This window comes from Emys orbicularis, chromosome 9 (assembly GCF_028017835.1).
Source record: "Emys orbicularis isolate rEmyOrb1 chromosome 9, rEmyOrb1.hap1, whole genome shotgun sequence".
Lineage (NCBI taxonomy): Eukaryota > Metazoa > Chordata > Testudines > Emydidae > Emys > Emys orbicularis.
In genome coordinates this window covers 51,219,379-51,236,866 of record NC_088691.1, presented here as the reverse complement: position 1 = coordinate 51,236,866, position 17,488 = coordinate 51,219,379, and the positions used below count along the sequence as shown (strand labels likewise).

General features: G+C 49.1%; 1 protein-coding gene across 1 annotated transcript in view; it reads left to right on the top strand.

Moving 5' to 3' along the window:
• Window positions 1-17,488, top strand: part of SLCO2A1 (solute carrier organic anion transporter family member 2A1) — a 91,141-nt gene that overhangs the window by 53,452 nt on the left and 20,201 nt on the right. The window contains exons 5-9 of the mRNA XM_065411033.1: window positions 641-739; window positions 3,988-4,121; window positions 6,591-6,672; window positions 8,056-8,220; window positions 9,377-9,566. Of these exons, the coding sequence (XP_065267105.1) occupies window positions 641-739; window positions 3,988-4,121; window positions 6,591-6,672; window positions 8,056-8,220; window positions 9,377-9,566 (670 nt within the window). The remainder of the gene's footprint in view (window positions 1-640; window positions 740-3,987; window positions 4,122-6,590; window positions 6,673-8,055; window positions 8,221-9,376; window positions 9,567-17,488) is intronic.

The window sequence follows — 17,488 nt, the reverse complement described above, 5'->3', positions numbered from 1 at the left end:
GTGTTCAGTCTCATGAACCCACAATGTACCTAGATACAGATCCTCTGAGGTATTTAAGTGCCTAACTCCCATTGGTTTCAATGAGAGTTAGGTGCCCAAATACCTTTGAGGATCTGGGCCCTGGTGCCTGCAGATACCTGGCTAGTTGCCCACCTTGACATGTGGTTTGGCTTACTGATCCTGCAAAGGGCTGAGAGCCCTTCACTCCTATAGCCTGCAGTGGGAGGGGAGGGTGCTCAGCACTGCACAATCACAAGGATGGCTCATCACTGCTTCCGTCACTGCAGATTTTCATAGCACTGTGATAAGTGGCTGGTGATGCACGAAGGGTAGCAATAAGCATTGATTGCAACATTGAAATGCATCTGCAAGGCCTTGATTTTGACAGTTTGGATGGGATCTTTTTGAATGGCAGCTGCCTTTATCATCTCTAATGCGTCTGTTGAATAAACAGTGCATATAACAGCTGAGCAATAGAGGAGGCATTAATTATCTGTCAGTTGGTAAGAGATGACTTCTCTCTCCTGTGTGTTGTGACACCCTTCCTGCCTCGCTTGGGAAGATAAATGCCAAATCAGCAATGAAGCAATTACTCGGTAATCTGCCACTCACTTTGGTGCTCTCCCACTCTTGCTTTCAGCAATCCTGTTTTCCATTGCCGTGTTCGGTCCGTCTTTTGGATACTTGCTGGGGTCCGTGGTGCTGCGGCTGTTTGTGGACATTGGGAGACCTGACGTGAGTGAGTATTCCACAAAAACAACAGGGAGTCCGGTGGCACCTTAAAGACTAACAGATTTATTTGGGCATAAGCTTTCGTGGGTAAAAAACCCACTTCTTCAGATGCAGTATTCCACAAGTAGCACTGGACTTTCTAAGGCTCCTCTCTGCATCAGAAGGACAACGGTCACTTTGATAGGCCTGCTGGCTGAAACATGTGCCCTGGCTGTAGTGAATCAGGAAACCCTTTTCCAGTTGAAAGGTTGGGTCTGGAAGAGCCACACAGAATATATTCTAAGGCCTGTGTATGGCCACCAACGAGATCCACTCTCTGGGGAAAGCCGATAGATTAGCATAACACTTGATGACAGGCAAAGAGCGTATTGAGCCAGAGCCCATCTGTAGACTTTCTGTGTGGTTTATTGACTTGCTGAATGGAAAATATTTGTAGTGATTTCTAGAATCTATTGCACTGTGGAGACTCAGGGGCAGCAAGGGTGCTGCTTGAGTGGTGCTCTACCCCAGCTGAGCAGGTAGGGGCAAATGCACTTCTGAAAGGTCCGCTCCACTCCCAGAACAGCATAGGATGGGCCAGGCTAGGCTCACTTACTTGCTGTATAGCTGGGGAGGTAGCATGGTTAGGTGATAGTGTTATGTGCTGGACTTCAGGGCACTTGGCTTCTACTCCTGGTTCTACCAGTGATCTGCTGTGTGCCTTACCCAAGTCACAACCTCTCCCACCTTGTCTATTTAGATCATAAGCTCTTCAGGGCTGGAACTGTCTCTGTGCAGGGCTTAGGACAATGGGGTGCCAATCTCTGCTGGGGCCTTCAGATACTACTGGAACAAAGATGATTATTATTAATTATTTGTATTGTGGTAGTACTGAGGAGCCCTCATCATGGACCAGGACTCCATTGTGCTAGGTGCTGTACAAACCCAGAACAAAAAGACAATTGCTGCAGGGATGTGGCCTGGAATATTGTTGGTTTGGGGTTTAATCATATGCTTCCACAGTGCTGCAGCCAGCCAGGCGCAGACATCTATTGAGAAGAGATGCCACACACAGCAAAGTAAAGGTAGAATGAGAACCCAGCTCCCTCCAATTCGTCTAGCTCCCAGCAGCAGGGAGTCCTTTATCTACTGTACATGTGGGATCTATTGTTAGCAAATTCTCCACCACTCCATCATTAGTGTGGCTTTTCCTGCATTTCTTCAGAAAGATCTGGGCCATGTGACATTTTTGTGAGGTGCCAGATAAGAAAAATAAATCAGTCGAGGGCAGGAAGTGTTAGAAGAGCTAGGCTTGGTCTCCGTGGAGACAGACAGATTTAGCATCCTCTCTGTGGTCGCTCCTTGATGACATCACCCACCCAGGAATGGATTGGTTCTGGTCAGGGCAGCCAGGCAATTGTTCTGGCTGGGTGTGGGCTTTGCTTGCACTGGACCCTGGTTTATTCCTGGATGGCAGGAAGTCTGGGCTGAGAAGCATACACTTAAGCCTGCTGTTTGTTCCTTTTCCACTCATAAAGGCCTAACAATGTAGAGATGCACTTTCCATGCCAACCCCAGTGCTCTTTCGACCTTGGGTGAGTAATGCTGCCCGGCCAAAGGATGTCTGTGCTGGAAGTGCAATGACCCTCTTGTCTCTCCTCTGGTCCCTGGAGAAGGGTGTGAAGCTAATACCTTCGGAAATCGCTCTCAATAAGGCTCTCTCTTTGCTAGCTGAGGTGACGGGCTCTTCCCTTAAGCTCAGTGAGCAGAAAGTTGCCAAACCTGGGAACAATGGAACAGGATTCTTTCCAGGAAAGTGGCTACTAAAATTTCCAGTCACCTTCTTGACTCTACAATCCTTTTATCCAGCTGGATTCCAAGCATGCCATCTACCCAAAGGCAAAGGATGATGGAATAGAGACTTCTTTAACTCCTTCACCACTGAGTGGCTTCTTGGGAAGAACTTTGAATCCTGCATAGTTAGATGCTGATGTAACTTTTCCAGGCACTCCCAGAGTGCAGGGCTGTTCGGACATGGAGTCCTCGGTTAGGCTCATCTCTATTACATCATGGGCTCTTTCTAGTAACAGTGAAAGGTTAAACCTGCATTCTGCACTGCCATTGCTTGATCCTGCATCCATTACAAATAATGACAGAGCTCCTGTTTCCTTCAGTGGCACAGGATCATCAGGTAGATCCCAGGCTCACAGCAAGCCCAGCACAGACTCTGGCCTTGGCCTGGAGATTAACTGCAGGCCTTGGGACCCCACCAGTCACCAGGAATAGATACACTCATGGTGCTAGGGGGTTCTCTGCTAGAAATGACAGCAGCTGCTTTGCTGATGACACAAGGCAGGCAGGGCACCATGAACCCTCAAGCCCATGTCCAACTCCTCTGCCAGCTTGCTGTGCCATGGACCAGCTGGACACACAGCCTTGCTTGGACCCCCCAACCAAGTCTGTTACTCCTAAGAGAGAGGGAGGCAGCCGAAGTCTGAGCCTGGCTGTGCCTGCGTTAATGAGGCTGTGTGGAGCTGTTGAGCGCACTCCCTGGGAGGGGTTTCTGGCCAGTCAGCACACTGCCTTTGGTTGGCTGTGACTAATGGGCTCCAATGCCTCACCTCATGTGTTGGCTTTGAGAACCCCCTCGGCCCTGCTGCCTACATTCAGATAACGGGGAGTGGTTGCGAGGGAAGTGTTCCAGCATGGGCCTTGGCCATTCAGAACTAGCTCCTGGTAGGGAAGGGGGAGTGTATGGGGCAAGGCCCCCCTGTAGGATCAGCTGGCCATGAGCAGTGACCCCCGTGGTGTGGAAACATTTAGGGACAGATCCTCAGCTGATATAAATCTATGCAGCTGCATTGACTTCAATGAAGAATGTCTCTGTGACTTCAGTGGAGCTATGTCCATTTACCCCAGCTGGGGATCTGGCCCTTAGTCTATTTCACAGGAGGCTTCATATAAACCTTCTTGCTCCTCAAACCCCTAGGAAGTGGGTTGGAGTGGATTAATTTTTTTCTCTTTGCTTTTATTTTGGGCCAAGAATGTGTAAAAATAAGAACAAATTAGGACAACCATGCACGGGGATCGAACCTGAGACTAACACACATGAGTCCCTAGGTTCTGAGATAAAAGACTAGCTCTGGTGAGTCAAAGGCAGTTGCAGACTCATATATCTTTATATATAGTGTAGCCACCTAGGGGGACAGAATCATGTTGTGCTAACGGGAGTTGTATGAGGACACTGGGTAACTTCACTCCGCCCTGTGTTTTCAGATCTCATGAATTTGACACCACATGACCAACGCTGGATTGGAGCCTGGTGGCTGGGGCTGCTCATCTCTTCAGGCTGCCTGCTGCTCACCTCCATTCCCTATTTCTTCTTCCCTCGGTACATGTTCAAAGGGCAGGTAAGGCCCAGGCACTGTAGGGGCAGAACATCATCTTGCTCAGAGCAGGTTTGTGGTGTTTTATGTGGTGATACATGTCTCCTTCCAGGGCAGTTATGGGAAATGGAGACAAGGGAAGATGGACAGCATGTTGGCCGTTCTGATATGTGCTTGTGAATCTTGGCAAGTGAATCTATAAGGGACAGACTCCTTCATTTTCTTGCAATTAACCTGGGCGGAGGAGAAAACTAGAACTGGCCTTGGGCAGGCAGGTGGCAAGCTGAGACGACTTCTTGTCTGCTACTCTGTCCATTTGGTTAACTCATCCTCCCTGCACTCCATCCTATCTGTACGTTCTGTCCACCTGGTGAATCCTTTCACACACTAGACTGGGAACTCTCTGGGGCAGGAACTGTCTTCTCTGTTACTTATCGCTATGGTGCCTAGCACAATGGAGCCCTGGTCCTTGCTTGGAGCTCCCAGGCAGAGGCGACGTGGGGGAGGTCATGTGGGGTCACATGCCCCCCCACCCCGGATTTGCTGTTTGGCTTGTATAGAGCATGCTCACACAGACTGAGCATGCTCAGTAACACCATTGAAGCTGGCTGCCCCCACAATAATAACTGGATTTCTTTCCCCACATGGAAGGGACCCTACACTGCACTGGTTCCTCTTGCTTTACAACTAAAGCTTACAATGCATGAATATCTGATTACTAAACTATGTTACGAGTTGGTGATCTCAGTCCACACTCAGCCATTACACTTGGCACCTGGGTGCCAATGTCATCCCACTAGCTGGGCAGGGATCTTGAACCTCCCTAGATTTGGGCCTGCCGGGTCAATGCTGAGGCATGTTGGCTGAGCAGTGTAGAGAGGCTTGTGATGTTTCAGGTTTGTGGATAAATGGAGGAGTTTCACACAATGCATCACTAGCCTGTGGAACTCATTGCTACAAGCTATCACTGAGCTTGTCAAGATTCAGAGAAGGATTGGACATTTATGTGTATAATGAGAATATCTGGAGATATACAGAAAACAGGGACATAAGCCCTCCTTCTTCAGGGCTTTAACCAAGCTCAAAATGCTTGGCTTCAGGAAGACATTTTGCCTTGAGGCAGGTTAACCCATAACTGCCCACGGCAGGAGTTCTTCCATCTGAAGCAGCTGGTGCTGGCTAGCATTGGGGACGAGATACTGGAGTCGATGGACTGCTTGCATTTCCTATGTTCCTATTTCATTCACCAAGACTGTCAGTCTTTTATCACCACTGCATTCACTTAGTTGTATTTTTGTGTAAGACACTATCCTCTCCGTAGGAATGGAGGTTTCACTGCACCTTGCACCTGTCTCGTTAGCCTCTTTCCTCCCATCTCCCTGCTATAGCCACCTTGGCATTCTGTGCTTTCTTGCCCCTTCTCTTCCTCCCCTTACAGTGGCATCACCACCCCCATCCTTGTCCTGTTTTCTCCAAGATCATGCTCTCTAACGATAACAGGGACACCAGCACAGGGCTCCCAGGGGCAACTGTTCAAAGTGGAGCTCTGCTGTGGGGTACCAGCACCACGCCAAGCTGTGTAGCAGAGCTGGTTGGGAATTTTTCCACAATACATTTTTTTGGGTCAGAAATGCTGATTCATCGAAACCGTTTGCCGGAAAGGGCCGGTCTGGACAAATTCCCCATTTTGAGAACAGTTTTGGGGGGGACGGGGGGTAGAGAAAGGTTTGAAATTGTCAGAATGTCCTGCTTTGATGTTTTCAACATGAAAAGTTCCATTTTTTTGGTTTGAAACGGCTCTTCATTTCAAAATTTAAGTTAATTTATAGTAAAAAAAAAAAAAAATCAAAATTGAAACAAAACATTTCATAATTTTCTTTCAGCTGACCCAACTGGAATCTCCCCCTCCCCCGATATTTGGTTTATGACAATTTTTGCGATTTTTGACTTTTCATCCCAATTTAGGGTGTGAATTTTTTTCAAACTCTCAAAATTTCTCAGACAGGAAAACTGCTTCTCATCCAGCTCTACTCTGGCGCCTAACAGGGGCAGATTTGAGAAGCCACTCAGATAATTAACTCCTTCACTGCCGCAGGCTGAGCAGGTGCCTCAGCCTTGGCGAAAGATCAAAGAGTAGCTTGGCTCCAGCAGGTGGAATGCCAGGACACAACTGGCAATGTCCAGCTGCACCAGAGAAGCACATCTCCTTGTCTTCCCCTTTATGCACCCTGGGGCACTCCCTACACTGAGCACCACAAGGGCTGAGTTGACTCTTGTGTCGGAGCAGGCCGGCCAGTGCTTTGGAAGGGGGCGTCTAAGCTTTCTTGATTGTCATACTGCCACCCATGCCTCTGTGCGTGACTACAACTGCATGACAGCTGTCTCTCTGATACAGTTATGGGGTAGTTTCCAGCACCCATCACTCACCTGGAGAATGCCAACTGTCTGCCAGTGCCTCTCGGAGTAAGCTGTTCTTCTCTCTGCTCTCCCCAGGATGCGGGTGCCGAGGCAGACATGCTGAAGAAGATGGAGAAGGCAAAGGTTGAAGAAGTCTCCCTGACGGAGTTCATTAAAAGTAAAGGGCTCCTGTTCTAGACTTTCACCTTAACTGTTTGAGTGGCTGATAGTGCACTCAGGAACTGGAGTGACTCACACAGTTAGGCAGGCGCTGCGTAACTTCCTGGCACATTGCTGCCTACGCTCCTCAGGCCTTGCTGGCAGCACTCGCAGCTAGTCTAATCTGGAGCTGAGGGACAAATCTATCAAAGTGTGCCCAAGACTCATATTCAGAAGTGACTTTAGTCTCCCCGGCTGCAAGTCAATGGGACTTAAGCTCCTAGGGCCCAAGTCTCTTTGAAAGTGGGCCTGCGGCTCCTAAGTCACTTAGGCACTTTGGACAATAGTACCCAGCATGTTGCTCTTACCAAATTCTGCAGGGGATACAAGGTGCAGATTAATGGCAGTAGGCATTAGGTCTACCTTCAAACTTGTAACTGCGATCTAAGCCAGCCTGTTTAAATGTAGCTCTCTCCAGAGGAAAGGGATCTCAGGGACACAAGCGCACTCTGACACATAGCAATTACACGTTGTTAGCAGAGGATGTGCCACCCTCCCCCTGGGGTAGCATACTGCACCACTGCTTTCCTGCCTGGGAGCTTTCAGACAAGGATGTTTCCTCTTCCTCATGTTGACAAATTGCCTCTAAAAAAAGCTGGTCAAAGTTAAGGAGGTGATCAATAGAATGACAGTGGTCCATGAGTAACTTGGGGTCAGTCAGCTGTCTGTGGCATATCGCTAGGCTGGCCAGTCTGATGCAGGTCATCTCAGATTGGCCTTTTGGAATAATAAATTACACTCTGTCATTTATTCAAATGAACAAGCAGTTAATTTTCCTTGCAATCAGAGTCCAGGAGCTAGATCTTCACCTGGTGTAAATCAGCATGGCTCTATTAAAGTCAATGGAGTTTCGTCGGTTTACACCAGCTGAGGATCTGGCCCACATTTTAACAAGTCAGCATGACACAGCTAGACAATATTACAAGAAGGGCAGGGTGTCCAAATTCAGAAAAACAAAGACACAGAAAGAAGAGGTCGATGGTAGGGCTCAAGGCAGCCTTACCTGCAGTGCCTAATTTCTGCCAAGGCTGAGCCCTGGCACATCTAGGTTCAGCAGTTCATAGCCCCAGCACCTCTGGGCTTGCCGCATCAGTTATGAATGTAAAATAATTGCTTAAGCCCCGGGACCTCTTTCATTACAAATTAAGCACTGCTCACCTCCCTATTCCAATATGACCATTCTTCTGGGAACTGTCTCCAATAGTGGAACCCACATGTGCTCCAGAGGTTCCTGTATTAAATCATCATAGAAAGGCTGTTTCTAAGCTTTCTTTTCATGGGACGAGCTGTTGGCATGACCTCTTCCTTGATAAATTACTTCTTCCTTCTTGTTTCCTTGTAGAATTCCCTCGGATCTTTCTCAAGCTGCTCCTCAACCCCCTCTTCATCCTCCTGGTCCTGGCTCAGTGCTGCTTCTCCTCAGTAATAGCTGGTCTCGCCACCTTCCTCAACAAGTTCCTGGAGAAACAGTATGGCACCACCTCTTCCTATGCCAACTTCCTCATTGGTAAGACACATGTCCGTGTCCCCGTGAAAGGGGGCAGATGGCCCTGAATTCAAAGGGAAGATTTGAAATGCAGCAAATGCATTCACAGATGGGGGGCACCCAGTCCATGATTTCCACAGCTTTTTAAAATATAAAGAGGAAAAACATGGGAAATGCATTCTCCTGGCACTGCAGCTGGGGAAGGATGTAGGCAAGATTCAGAGACCTCCACCTCTCTGGTCTTGAGCCAATACAAGTCGTTTCCCTTTTCCTGCCCTGAATGTTTGTGAGGATGAGGCCATGGTGACCTCATCAGTTGGGCTGTCCATGGTTGACCTTACTGTTAGTGGGCTAGAGGCTGCTCTCACGTACAGCATGCAACCTATTGACTTGGGCAGGGCAAAGTCAGGTAGTTGTTTCAAATCAATTGGTTAGAGAAAGTGCGTCAGTGGAAAAGTATCTTACACCAAATTTGACATTCGGTAGATGTGTAAAATTAATGTAATCTCCCTGCCATGGGCAAGATCCTCTGCCACGCTACAGCAAATGGGCTGTCAAGCCAGTTTAACAAGCCACCTAGAATTCCCCCAGCCTCGAGGGCATCCCTCAGAGGAACAGAGCTGGCCTAACGGTTGTACATTGTCCTCCTTGCAGCCCCTGACTTAGGATCACAGCTGGGGAAGGAGGAGGCATGGCCAAATTGGTGCAAAGGTGTTGCAAAGGTGCAAACCCTATTTTAGGGTTTATGAAAAATAGGTGTGATATCACAATGAAACTTCCCAGGCTGGGGTCACTAGTGCACACCAGGTACTGTGGCAATTAATTGGCCTCAGGAGATTGAAGGGTCTGTGGTTCCCCCTCCCACCACAAATACCTAGCCAGCCCTGCTCCTCTGAATGTCAGTACTTAAAAAAAAAAATGGAGATATACCTATCTCACAGAACTGGAAGGGACCCCGAAAGGTCATAGAGTCCAGCCCCCTGCCTTCACTAGCAGGACCAAGTACTGATTTTTGCCCCAGATCCCTAAGTGGCCCCCTCAAGGAGGGAACTCACAACCCTGGGTTTAGCAGGCCAATGCTCAAACCACTGAGCTATCCCTCCCCCCTACTGAATGGCTCTTGGCCAGGGGAGCTCTTCACATGCACTCATGGCTGCTGCCTCTTTTCTCATTGCAGGAGCTGTGAACCTGCCCGCGGCCGCACTGGGGATGCTTCTAGGAGGAATTATCATGAAGCGCTTTGGCTTCTCCATCAAAGCCATCCCACGGTTTGCACTGGTGGTGCTCCTCATCTCCATCCTCTGCTGCCTCCCCATCTTCTTCATGGGCTGCCCTACACAGACCATTGATGGGATTTATCCACCCAGGTAATACAGGGCTGTGCCAGTGAGGAAGGCTGGCTGAGACTATAATCCTGTTTGGGCCATTAGAGCGGGTTTTGAACCTGGGACCTTCATTGCTAAAAGCAGGAGCCTCTCCAACTTTAGCCAAAGGAGTTAATCTGTTAACCAGCAGCAGCAGCAGTAGACTCTTATCTTCTTATACTAGAGGAAGCCCCAAAATGCAGAGTGGGAATTAATGTCCACCAAGTACTCAGATTAGTTCCACCTCTCCTTCACTCTCTCCCTTACTCTGCTTCTTCTACTTTTCTCTTCCCTTCCTTCTTTGGCCAATTCTTCTTCTTGCCCTCCTCTCCCCTCACTCAGTCCCTGGCCCAGTTACAGATCACACAGAGCCCACAGCCTTCTGTATGTTTATACTCCAGCCACACTACAGTTTGACCACACCACAGACACTCCACCATACAAGGCCATAGCCACCTATGGACTTCACGTTTGCCACGGGCCACTCAGGAGTTCATGATGAGGAGAGCACAGTGAGGTCTTCCCATAGCCAGCCCACACCACACACTGGCTTCCAATCAGGCCTGGCCGCTCACTGCTTCTCCTTGTAGCAGTTGCAGGAGGCTCTTCTCCTCACTCGCTCATGTCAGCCAGGTGCAGAGGGAACCAGGCCATCTCCAATGCAAGCTCTCACATATGCAGCCCCCGTAGCATTGACATACTCGTTTGCCAGGCAACACTAACCCTCCACGTTGCTCCCTTTGCTACCTTCTGCTCCTCGAGATTGCATATCTTGGGATGAGCCAAATCAATCGTATGTCCCTGCTGTGACAGCGCAGAGTCTCACAACGACCTAGAAGAGGAATGTTATACACCTCCCCTCGGTGGGCTCCCCCAGGACTGACCGAGCAGAAGAGTGTTTGGAAAAGGGCGAGTATCCTGGCTGCCTCTGAACCAGGGGGTGCCACTGTGCAATGGCATCAGCTTCAAAATGGCACTCAGAATGCTGATTGGCTGACAGGGTTAGCACATCCTGGGAAGTTCCACCTTTCAGAGGTGGTCCTTCCAGGAGTCTCATCAGAGTATGGTCTCTGTGTCTGTTGGGCATGTGATCTATTTCAGCATCATTTCCCATCTAATCTCTGCAGTTGCTGGCTATAAACATAACCAGTTACTGGGCTCAATACAGGGGTAACTGTGTGACATTCTATAGCCTGGGCTATACAGGAGGTCAGACCAGATGATCATTATGGTCATTTCTGGCTTTAATCTATGTCCAACCTGCTGGGCCTAGATATACCAGCCAGAGAACAGAGAGGGTATACAGCACAGAGCACCCCTTTCCAAACAAGTGCAGTCATAATGTTTACCTGATGGACTCCTGTAACAATGCGGTTCTGGCGGGACCCAACTGAGAGTGCCAATTCAGGACAAATTGCTTGAAACAGGGCAGTTACAGCCCAAGGCTGGGGTTTTTCCACCTCTAAGGCAAACCAAACCAGCCAGACTAAGAGGACTTTGGTCTCACCCCACTGGCTAACCACAAGTCACACAAGCAATTCCCTAAGACACTCCAGTTTCCCAGTATCACCACCAGTGCCACTCGTTATGGGGACAAATGGTTATGAAAACCAATACCCCAATAAAAGAAAGACTCTCTCGATCCCAAAGGACCAAGCCCCAGACCCAGGTCAATATACAAATCAGATCTTACCCACAAATCACGCTGTTGCCAATCCTTTAGAATCTAAAATCTAAAGGTTTATTCATAAAAGGAAAAAGATATAGATGAGAGTTAGAATTGGTTAAATGGAATCAATTACATACAGTAATGGCAAAGTTCTTGGTTCAGGCTTGCAGCAGCGATAGAATAAACTGCAGGTTCAAATCAAGTCTCTGGAACATCTCCAGCTGGGATGGGTTATCAGTCCTTTGTTCAGAGCTTTAGTTTGTAGCAAAGTCCCTCCAGCGGTAAGAAGCAGGATTGAAGACAAAATGGAGATGAGGCATCAGCCTTATATAGTCTTTTCCAGGTGTAAGAACACCTCTTTGTTCTTACTGTGGAAAATTACAGCAAAATGGAGTCTGGAGTCACATGGGCCAGTTCCTGCATACTTTGCTGAGTCTCAAGGCATATTTGCCTTCTCTCAATGGGTCCATTGTATAGCTGATGGTCCTTAATGGGCCATCAAGCAGGCTAGGCAGAGCTAACCCCAGCTTGTCTGGGATGTCACCCAGAAGCATAGCATAAGTTTGAAATACAGACAGTATAGAGCCAATATTCATAACTTCAACTACAAAATTGATACACACATATAGACAGTATAATCATAACCAGTAAACCATAACCTTGTCTTAGACACCCCATTTGACCCCCTTTATACAAGATTTGGGTGCCACTACAGGACCTTGGTTGCAACCATGTTCTATATAGTCCCAGATTATGTCAATAACGTCACAACTCCCACATCAATCAAAGCTACCTCTGTAAATTTCATCCCTACATTTCTAAAAGGGAGAGGGGCTCTGGCTAGCGGAACACCTGCCCAGTCTAAAGGCTATTAGTACAGCCAGCTGGCTCTCACATTCCTTCTCTTGGAGAGTAGCCTCTCTGGCTGTGTGAGAGGGAACTCTTGGCTCTTATTGTCTCCTTTTACTTATTTAAGATAAAGTTGCACTTGGTCTCCATCCCAAGCTCGTCAGTTTCACCTTAATCAGACCATTTCCCAGCATACTGCCAATATCTTATGAAGGGGCTTCCACACAGATGTTTCTCTTGGCCTGTGATAAGCCCTCTGTCCCAGGGGTGCGCTGCTTGCAAACAGGAGGGGCCAGGGGCTGGCCACTGTATCCATTCATTCTCCCCCCTTCACCCTCCCGTAGTTAAAACAAAAACGCTTACATATTTCTAACCAAGGAAAGCAACACCAGTGCTCAGCAAACAAACCTCTAGGAAATGGCTGGCAGTATTTGTATGGTGCTCACGAGATCTGCACTGAGTGTACTTCGTTAGCGGTGGTTAATAGTCATTGGGAGTGTTGGCAATTTTAAAAATCTACTAATGATCCCCAAAAATATTTGTCCATGTGTGGAGGAGCTCTAATTAGCCATACAGCACAGTGTTCAGCCTGTATTGTTTGGATTCGGGGGTGGGGTGGGGGGGAAGCTGGTAAAGGATCTACGAGACAGGAAGGAGTTTTGTGGGTAGGACATTGACTTGGGACTAGGAGTCCTGGGTTCATTCTCTAGCCCTGCCACAGGCTTCCGGTATGACTGTGAGCAAATCACAAGACTGCTCCGTGCCTCAGTTTCCCCAATGTAAAATGGGGATGATAGCATTTCCCTACCTCACCGGGGAGTTGTAAGGATAAATCTATTACTGATTATGAGCTACTCAGATACTGCAAGGATGAGGAGATGAGAGAAGAGTATCTTCTCCAGGGAAAGTTCCTGCCCGTTGGGGCTATCTGATTCATTCCTATGGGGAAAAGCACATACCTGCCATTCTGCTTCCCTGCACAGAGCAGACAGAGAGGAATCTCACTCTTGGGCCTGAGGCACTAGCCTGGCTGGCTCCAGGCTCCTGCTAGGAAGCTAAGAGGCAAGGGGAGAATCCTGGAAGTTGGTCCCATTAGGAAAGGGAATCTCACTTGTAGCCTACTTCTCTGAAGAGCTTGTCCTGCCAGGATTCTCACTCCCGGCTCATAGCTTAGTAGGGTAAGGCTGGATCTTGTGACGCAGGCTTCCACACACCAAAAATTCCCTCTTCACAAGTGTTTTAATGGGATCTCCGGCAGGTCAGATTTAGCCATAGGCAGAGAGAGTGACCCGCATCAGAGGCAAAGAGCTCCCCTGACTCTCCCTTCAGTTGATGGCAGGATTTTAGTGGGACAGTCCTGAAAGCCCCCTCCAGCACCTCAGTGATATTTCCCATCTGGGCTGCTTTCCTCAGGCACCTCCCACTTGGAGAGGTCAGGATTCAGAGACAGGAGTGAAACGACTTAGAATGAAATCCTTTGCAAAAGAATCCAAGTCACCTCAGGGCACAGGTACCTAACTCGGTATTTCCATTCCTGCCTCTCACAGGCAGGCAGGGCGTCAAAGGCCTCAAGGCCCATGCCATAGCTGGCTCAGCTCTTCAGTCTTTTTAAGACATTTAGAAGGCACCAGTCACGACAGTCCCTCGACTGAGCTGCACAAAGCTTTGTGTCCAATATTTGTAAGGCACGGGCCGTGCTTTCATTCAGCACTGTTCTCTTGCTGCTGGAGCCAGACTGACTGCTTGCTTCAGGAGCTCAGGCCATCAGCTTCGGTCCAGCTAAGAATTCCTCCCAGCCTAGAGTTCAACACTGTGTGTTAATTGCGGTGGCGCTGTTCTGAAGGAAGAGAGCGGGCTACTCTGTAGGGGCTGGTAACTTACCTGGAGATCTCTGAGCACATTACCGCTGCAGTTCCAGGCCACTCACCCTTCTTTGCAGTCTGAGATCAGAGTCTGGACAAGTGAAGCAGAGCAGCAGAGACTTGGGGCTTGCAGGCTCTTTGGAGATGCCATTTGGAGCTATGGGTCAGCACACCTGTGCCCTCTAGTGGTGTCAGGATTCACTAAGATGTTTATGTATGTCCGGTCGCTGTCGGGGGAGAGGGGCGCAGTCAGCTCGGAGGCAGTGTCTGCTGACCAGGCCCTGGGATTGAATTGCCCCCATCACTTGCTGACAAGTTGCTGTGTTTTGGTGGAATGCAGGGAGCAGGTGCCACACTGCTGAGAGATATCTGCATGCTGTTGTACGCGGGGGAATGGGCCCGCTATTGTGGGGAACTTTCATGGCTTCTGCACTACCCCGGTGAAGGGGGCTAGCAAAAGGATCTGAGTCCTCGCTCCCACTTCCTTTACCCAGAGGCCTCCCTGCCCTTGAGGACTCCCCTTCCACTCTCCTGTCTGGCAGAGTCCTCGTAAACCCCGACAAGGCTGGGCCCAGGATTCCTGGGGGTCTCGACCCCCAACCCTGCTGTGGTCACCCAGGACAGGGGCTAGGGTGTCCCCACTCTGGGGTACTCTCTTTGCACTGGGCACCTCCCTGACCCACTGATCATTTCATACAATTTAAAGCAAATACAAGTTGTTTAATTAACAATTAATTTAAAAAAAAGAATAAGGAAAAATGGGAAAAGTTAAAGGAAAACACATCATCCTGCTCTGTGGCAGGGAACATCACAAACAGTGTCTCTGGAACGTCAGGGCAGTTCAGTCTGTTCTTTGTAGGTCCCAGGCTCCATCTCAGGCCCTGGCTGTGCTGCAGAGACGCTGCGAGTTGGACACTTGCTCTGGCGGTGGCCACACGCTCACAGGCTCTAGGTGGCAGGACCCTTCTTCCCAGTGTCGCCCCCGCCCTGACAGGGTTACGATCCCCCTCCAAGTCTGGCCTGCAGAGCCTCTTGGCTGAGGCGTCTCCCTGTGCTGGGCCCACTGCCCAGGGTCCCCCTCGCTCTCCCCAGCTGCTCACCACACCCAGCTCCAGACTGCTCCAGCCCCAGTTCCAGCTCCGGCTCCACTCTGCCTCAGCACAGCTGCTGCTGCTGCTCTGCCTTCAGCTCCCTGGGCTGCTTCTCTTGCCCCTCTGGCTCTGGTTGCTGCAGCTCTCCTCCCAGGGCAGGTCTGCTCTCTCTGGGCTGTGCTCTGGCTTTGGGGCTACAGCTCTGCTTCCAGCAGCTTAGCTCGGGCCCCTGCTCTCTCCTTAGCTCGGCCCCACTCTGTCTGACTCAGGCCATTCCAGTTCACACGGAGGACGGGACCCACCTGGCCTCCTGACTCCCTGATTAGCCTGCCCGCCCTGTCAATCAGGCTGATCTGGATCATTGGCCTCTCCCCATTGTTCCTGGGGACTGTCAGTCTCAGGCTCCTGATTTCCCATCGACCCTTTCCCTTTTAGTGCTGGGAGCTAGCCAACCAAAACACCCCCACTGAATGTTAGTAAGGGGGCAACAGTCACCTTACGCTGTGATGCTGTGTATTAAAGTCTGACTCTACCTCATTCCTGCCTTGGAAATGCTGGGGCGAGGTCAGGGAACGTGGCCCTTGGACTCCAATACACTGCCGGGTGGTGGTGATGGTTTTTAATTTTATGTTTTAATTTGAGACCATGTATCAGGGGGTAGCCGTGTTAGTCTGTATCTACAAAAACAACAAGGAGTCTGGTGGCACCTTAAAGACTAACAGATTTATTGGGGCATAAGCTTTCGTGGGTAAAAACCTCACTTCTTCGGATGCATAGAGTAACTTTCACTCTATGCATCCGAAGAAGTGAGGTTTTTACCCACGAAAGCTTATGCCTAAATAAATCTGTTAGTCTTTAAGGTGCCACCAGACTCCTTGTTGAATTTGAGACCATGTTTGTCACTCCCCAGCTTGAAGGCGTGGGGCTGGAGTTTCTCTGATAATTGTGTAACACTGACAGACTCCAGTCGTCAGCGGGCGGGATCAAACCTGGGACCTCTGGAGCTAAATGCATGAGCCTCTACTGCATGAGCTAAAAGCCATATGGCCCTTAGCTACAGCTGTAGAGCAGACTCTAATCTCTGTCTCTCAGTGGTCTTGGTGCCACTAGCTGAGACAGAGCACAACACCCAGGAGGTGTGTGGGTTACAATTGCATGGGAGGAGATGGCAGCTTGGGAGACTACAGTGGAGAACAGTATCAGAGGGGTAGCCGTGTTAGTCTGGATCTGTAAAAAGCGACAAAGAGTCCTGTGGCACCTTATAGACTAACAGACGTATTGGAGCATAAGCTTTCATGGGTGAATACCCACTTCGTCAGATGCAACAGTGGAGAACAGGCATTTGCCCCTTTGCTGCCATGTCTAAGCAGCCTGGGCAGGACAAGTAGTAAGTGAGTTCCCCACTGCTGATTGTAGGGATCCGCTGTACACAGAACCCCTGGCTGGCAGAAGTGGAGGGACCCACAATCCACATTCCTTGTCAATTTGAATGGGGAGGGCAAAATCCTACAGGTCAGATAGGGCCAGGAGAAGGGATTTAACTGGAGACTGTTTCTAAAGAGAGAGAGAGAGAGAGAGTGTTAGCCAAATAGGGCCCGTTCTCCCCCCGGAGCTTACCTAATTACACCAAGGAGGCACGGAGAGACAAGAAGACGGGTACCAAGTTCTTTATTGATCGATCAGCTGAGCGGGTGCTCTCATCGGCTAATGCCAGAAGAGAGACACACCTTACATGGCCGAACAGGCCCTTTTTATAACCAGTAACAAACAACTTAGCCTTCATCCTTTTGGGTCATTACGCTGACCTATAGATAATAGGTTACACAGGATACATATATTATTTTGGGGAGGGGGATACAAGAGACATCTGTGGCGGATACATTTGTCATTTTGAAGGGAAAACAAGGTACATTTGTTGACCCTTTGCACTAAATACCTTGGGGATATATGGGGAAACAGCTGCATATACTTGTGAGCCAAGTGAGCCAATTAAATTGGTTAACAAATAGCTGACATGATTAAATGCATGGTTAAATGCACGTCCTTGGTTCTATTTAGATCTTTAGGCCTTTTCTATCAGATCTCCCCCCTTAAAAGCATTTTAAGAGCCTTATGGCCCTTGTTCCTCAGTTCCTACTGGCTGGTATAATATCATCATTTGTTGATATGTAACCTGATTAGCCAGTCTTCGGACTGCCGCAACCAAGCAAGGGGTAAAGCAAGCGAGAGTTAATAGGGTGGTAACAAAGAATATAAAAAGGAGAAAACCTTTTCGTAGCCATCCCAATTGTGGCAGCCAGGAGGTAAACCAATCTGTGTCCCACCCACCCCAGGTCTGTACTGGGACATGGGCTATCTTTCTCATTTCCTTTGTTAACTGTTTTACTGCCTGGCCATTATCGTCTATTTGTAAGCAGCAGTTAGACTCATTCAGTTTCGCACAGAGTCCTCCTT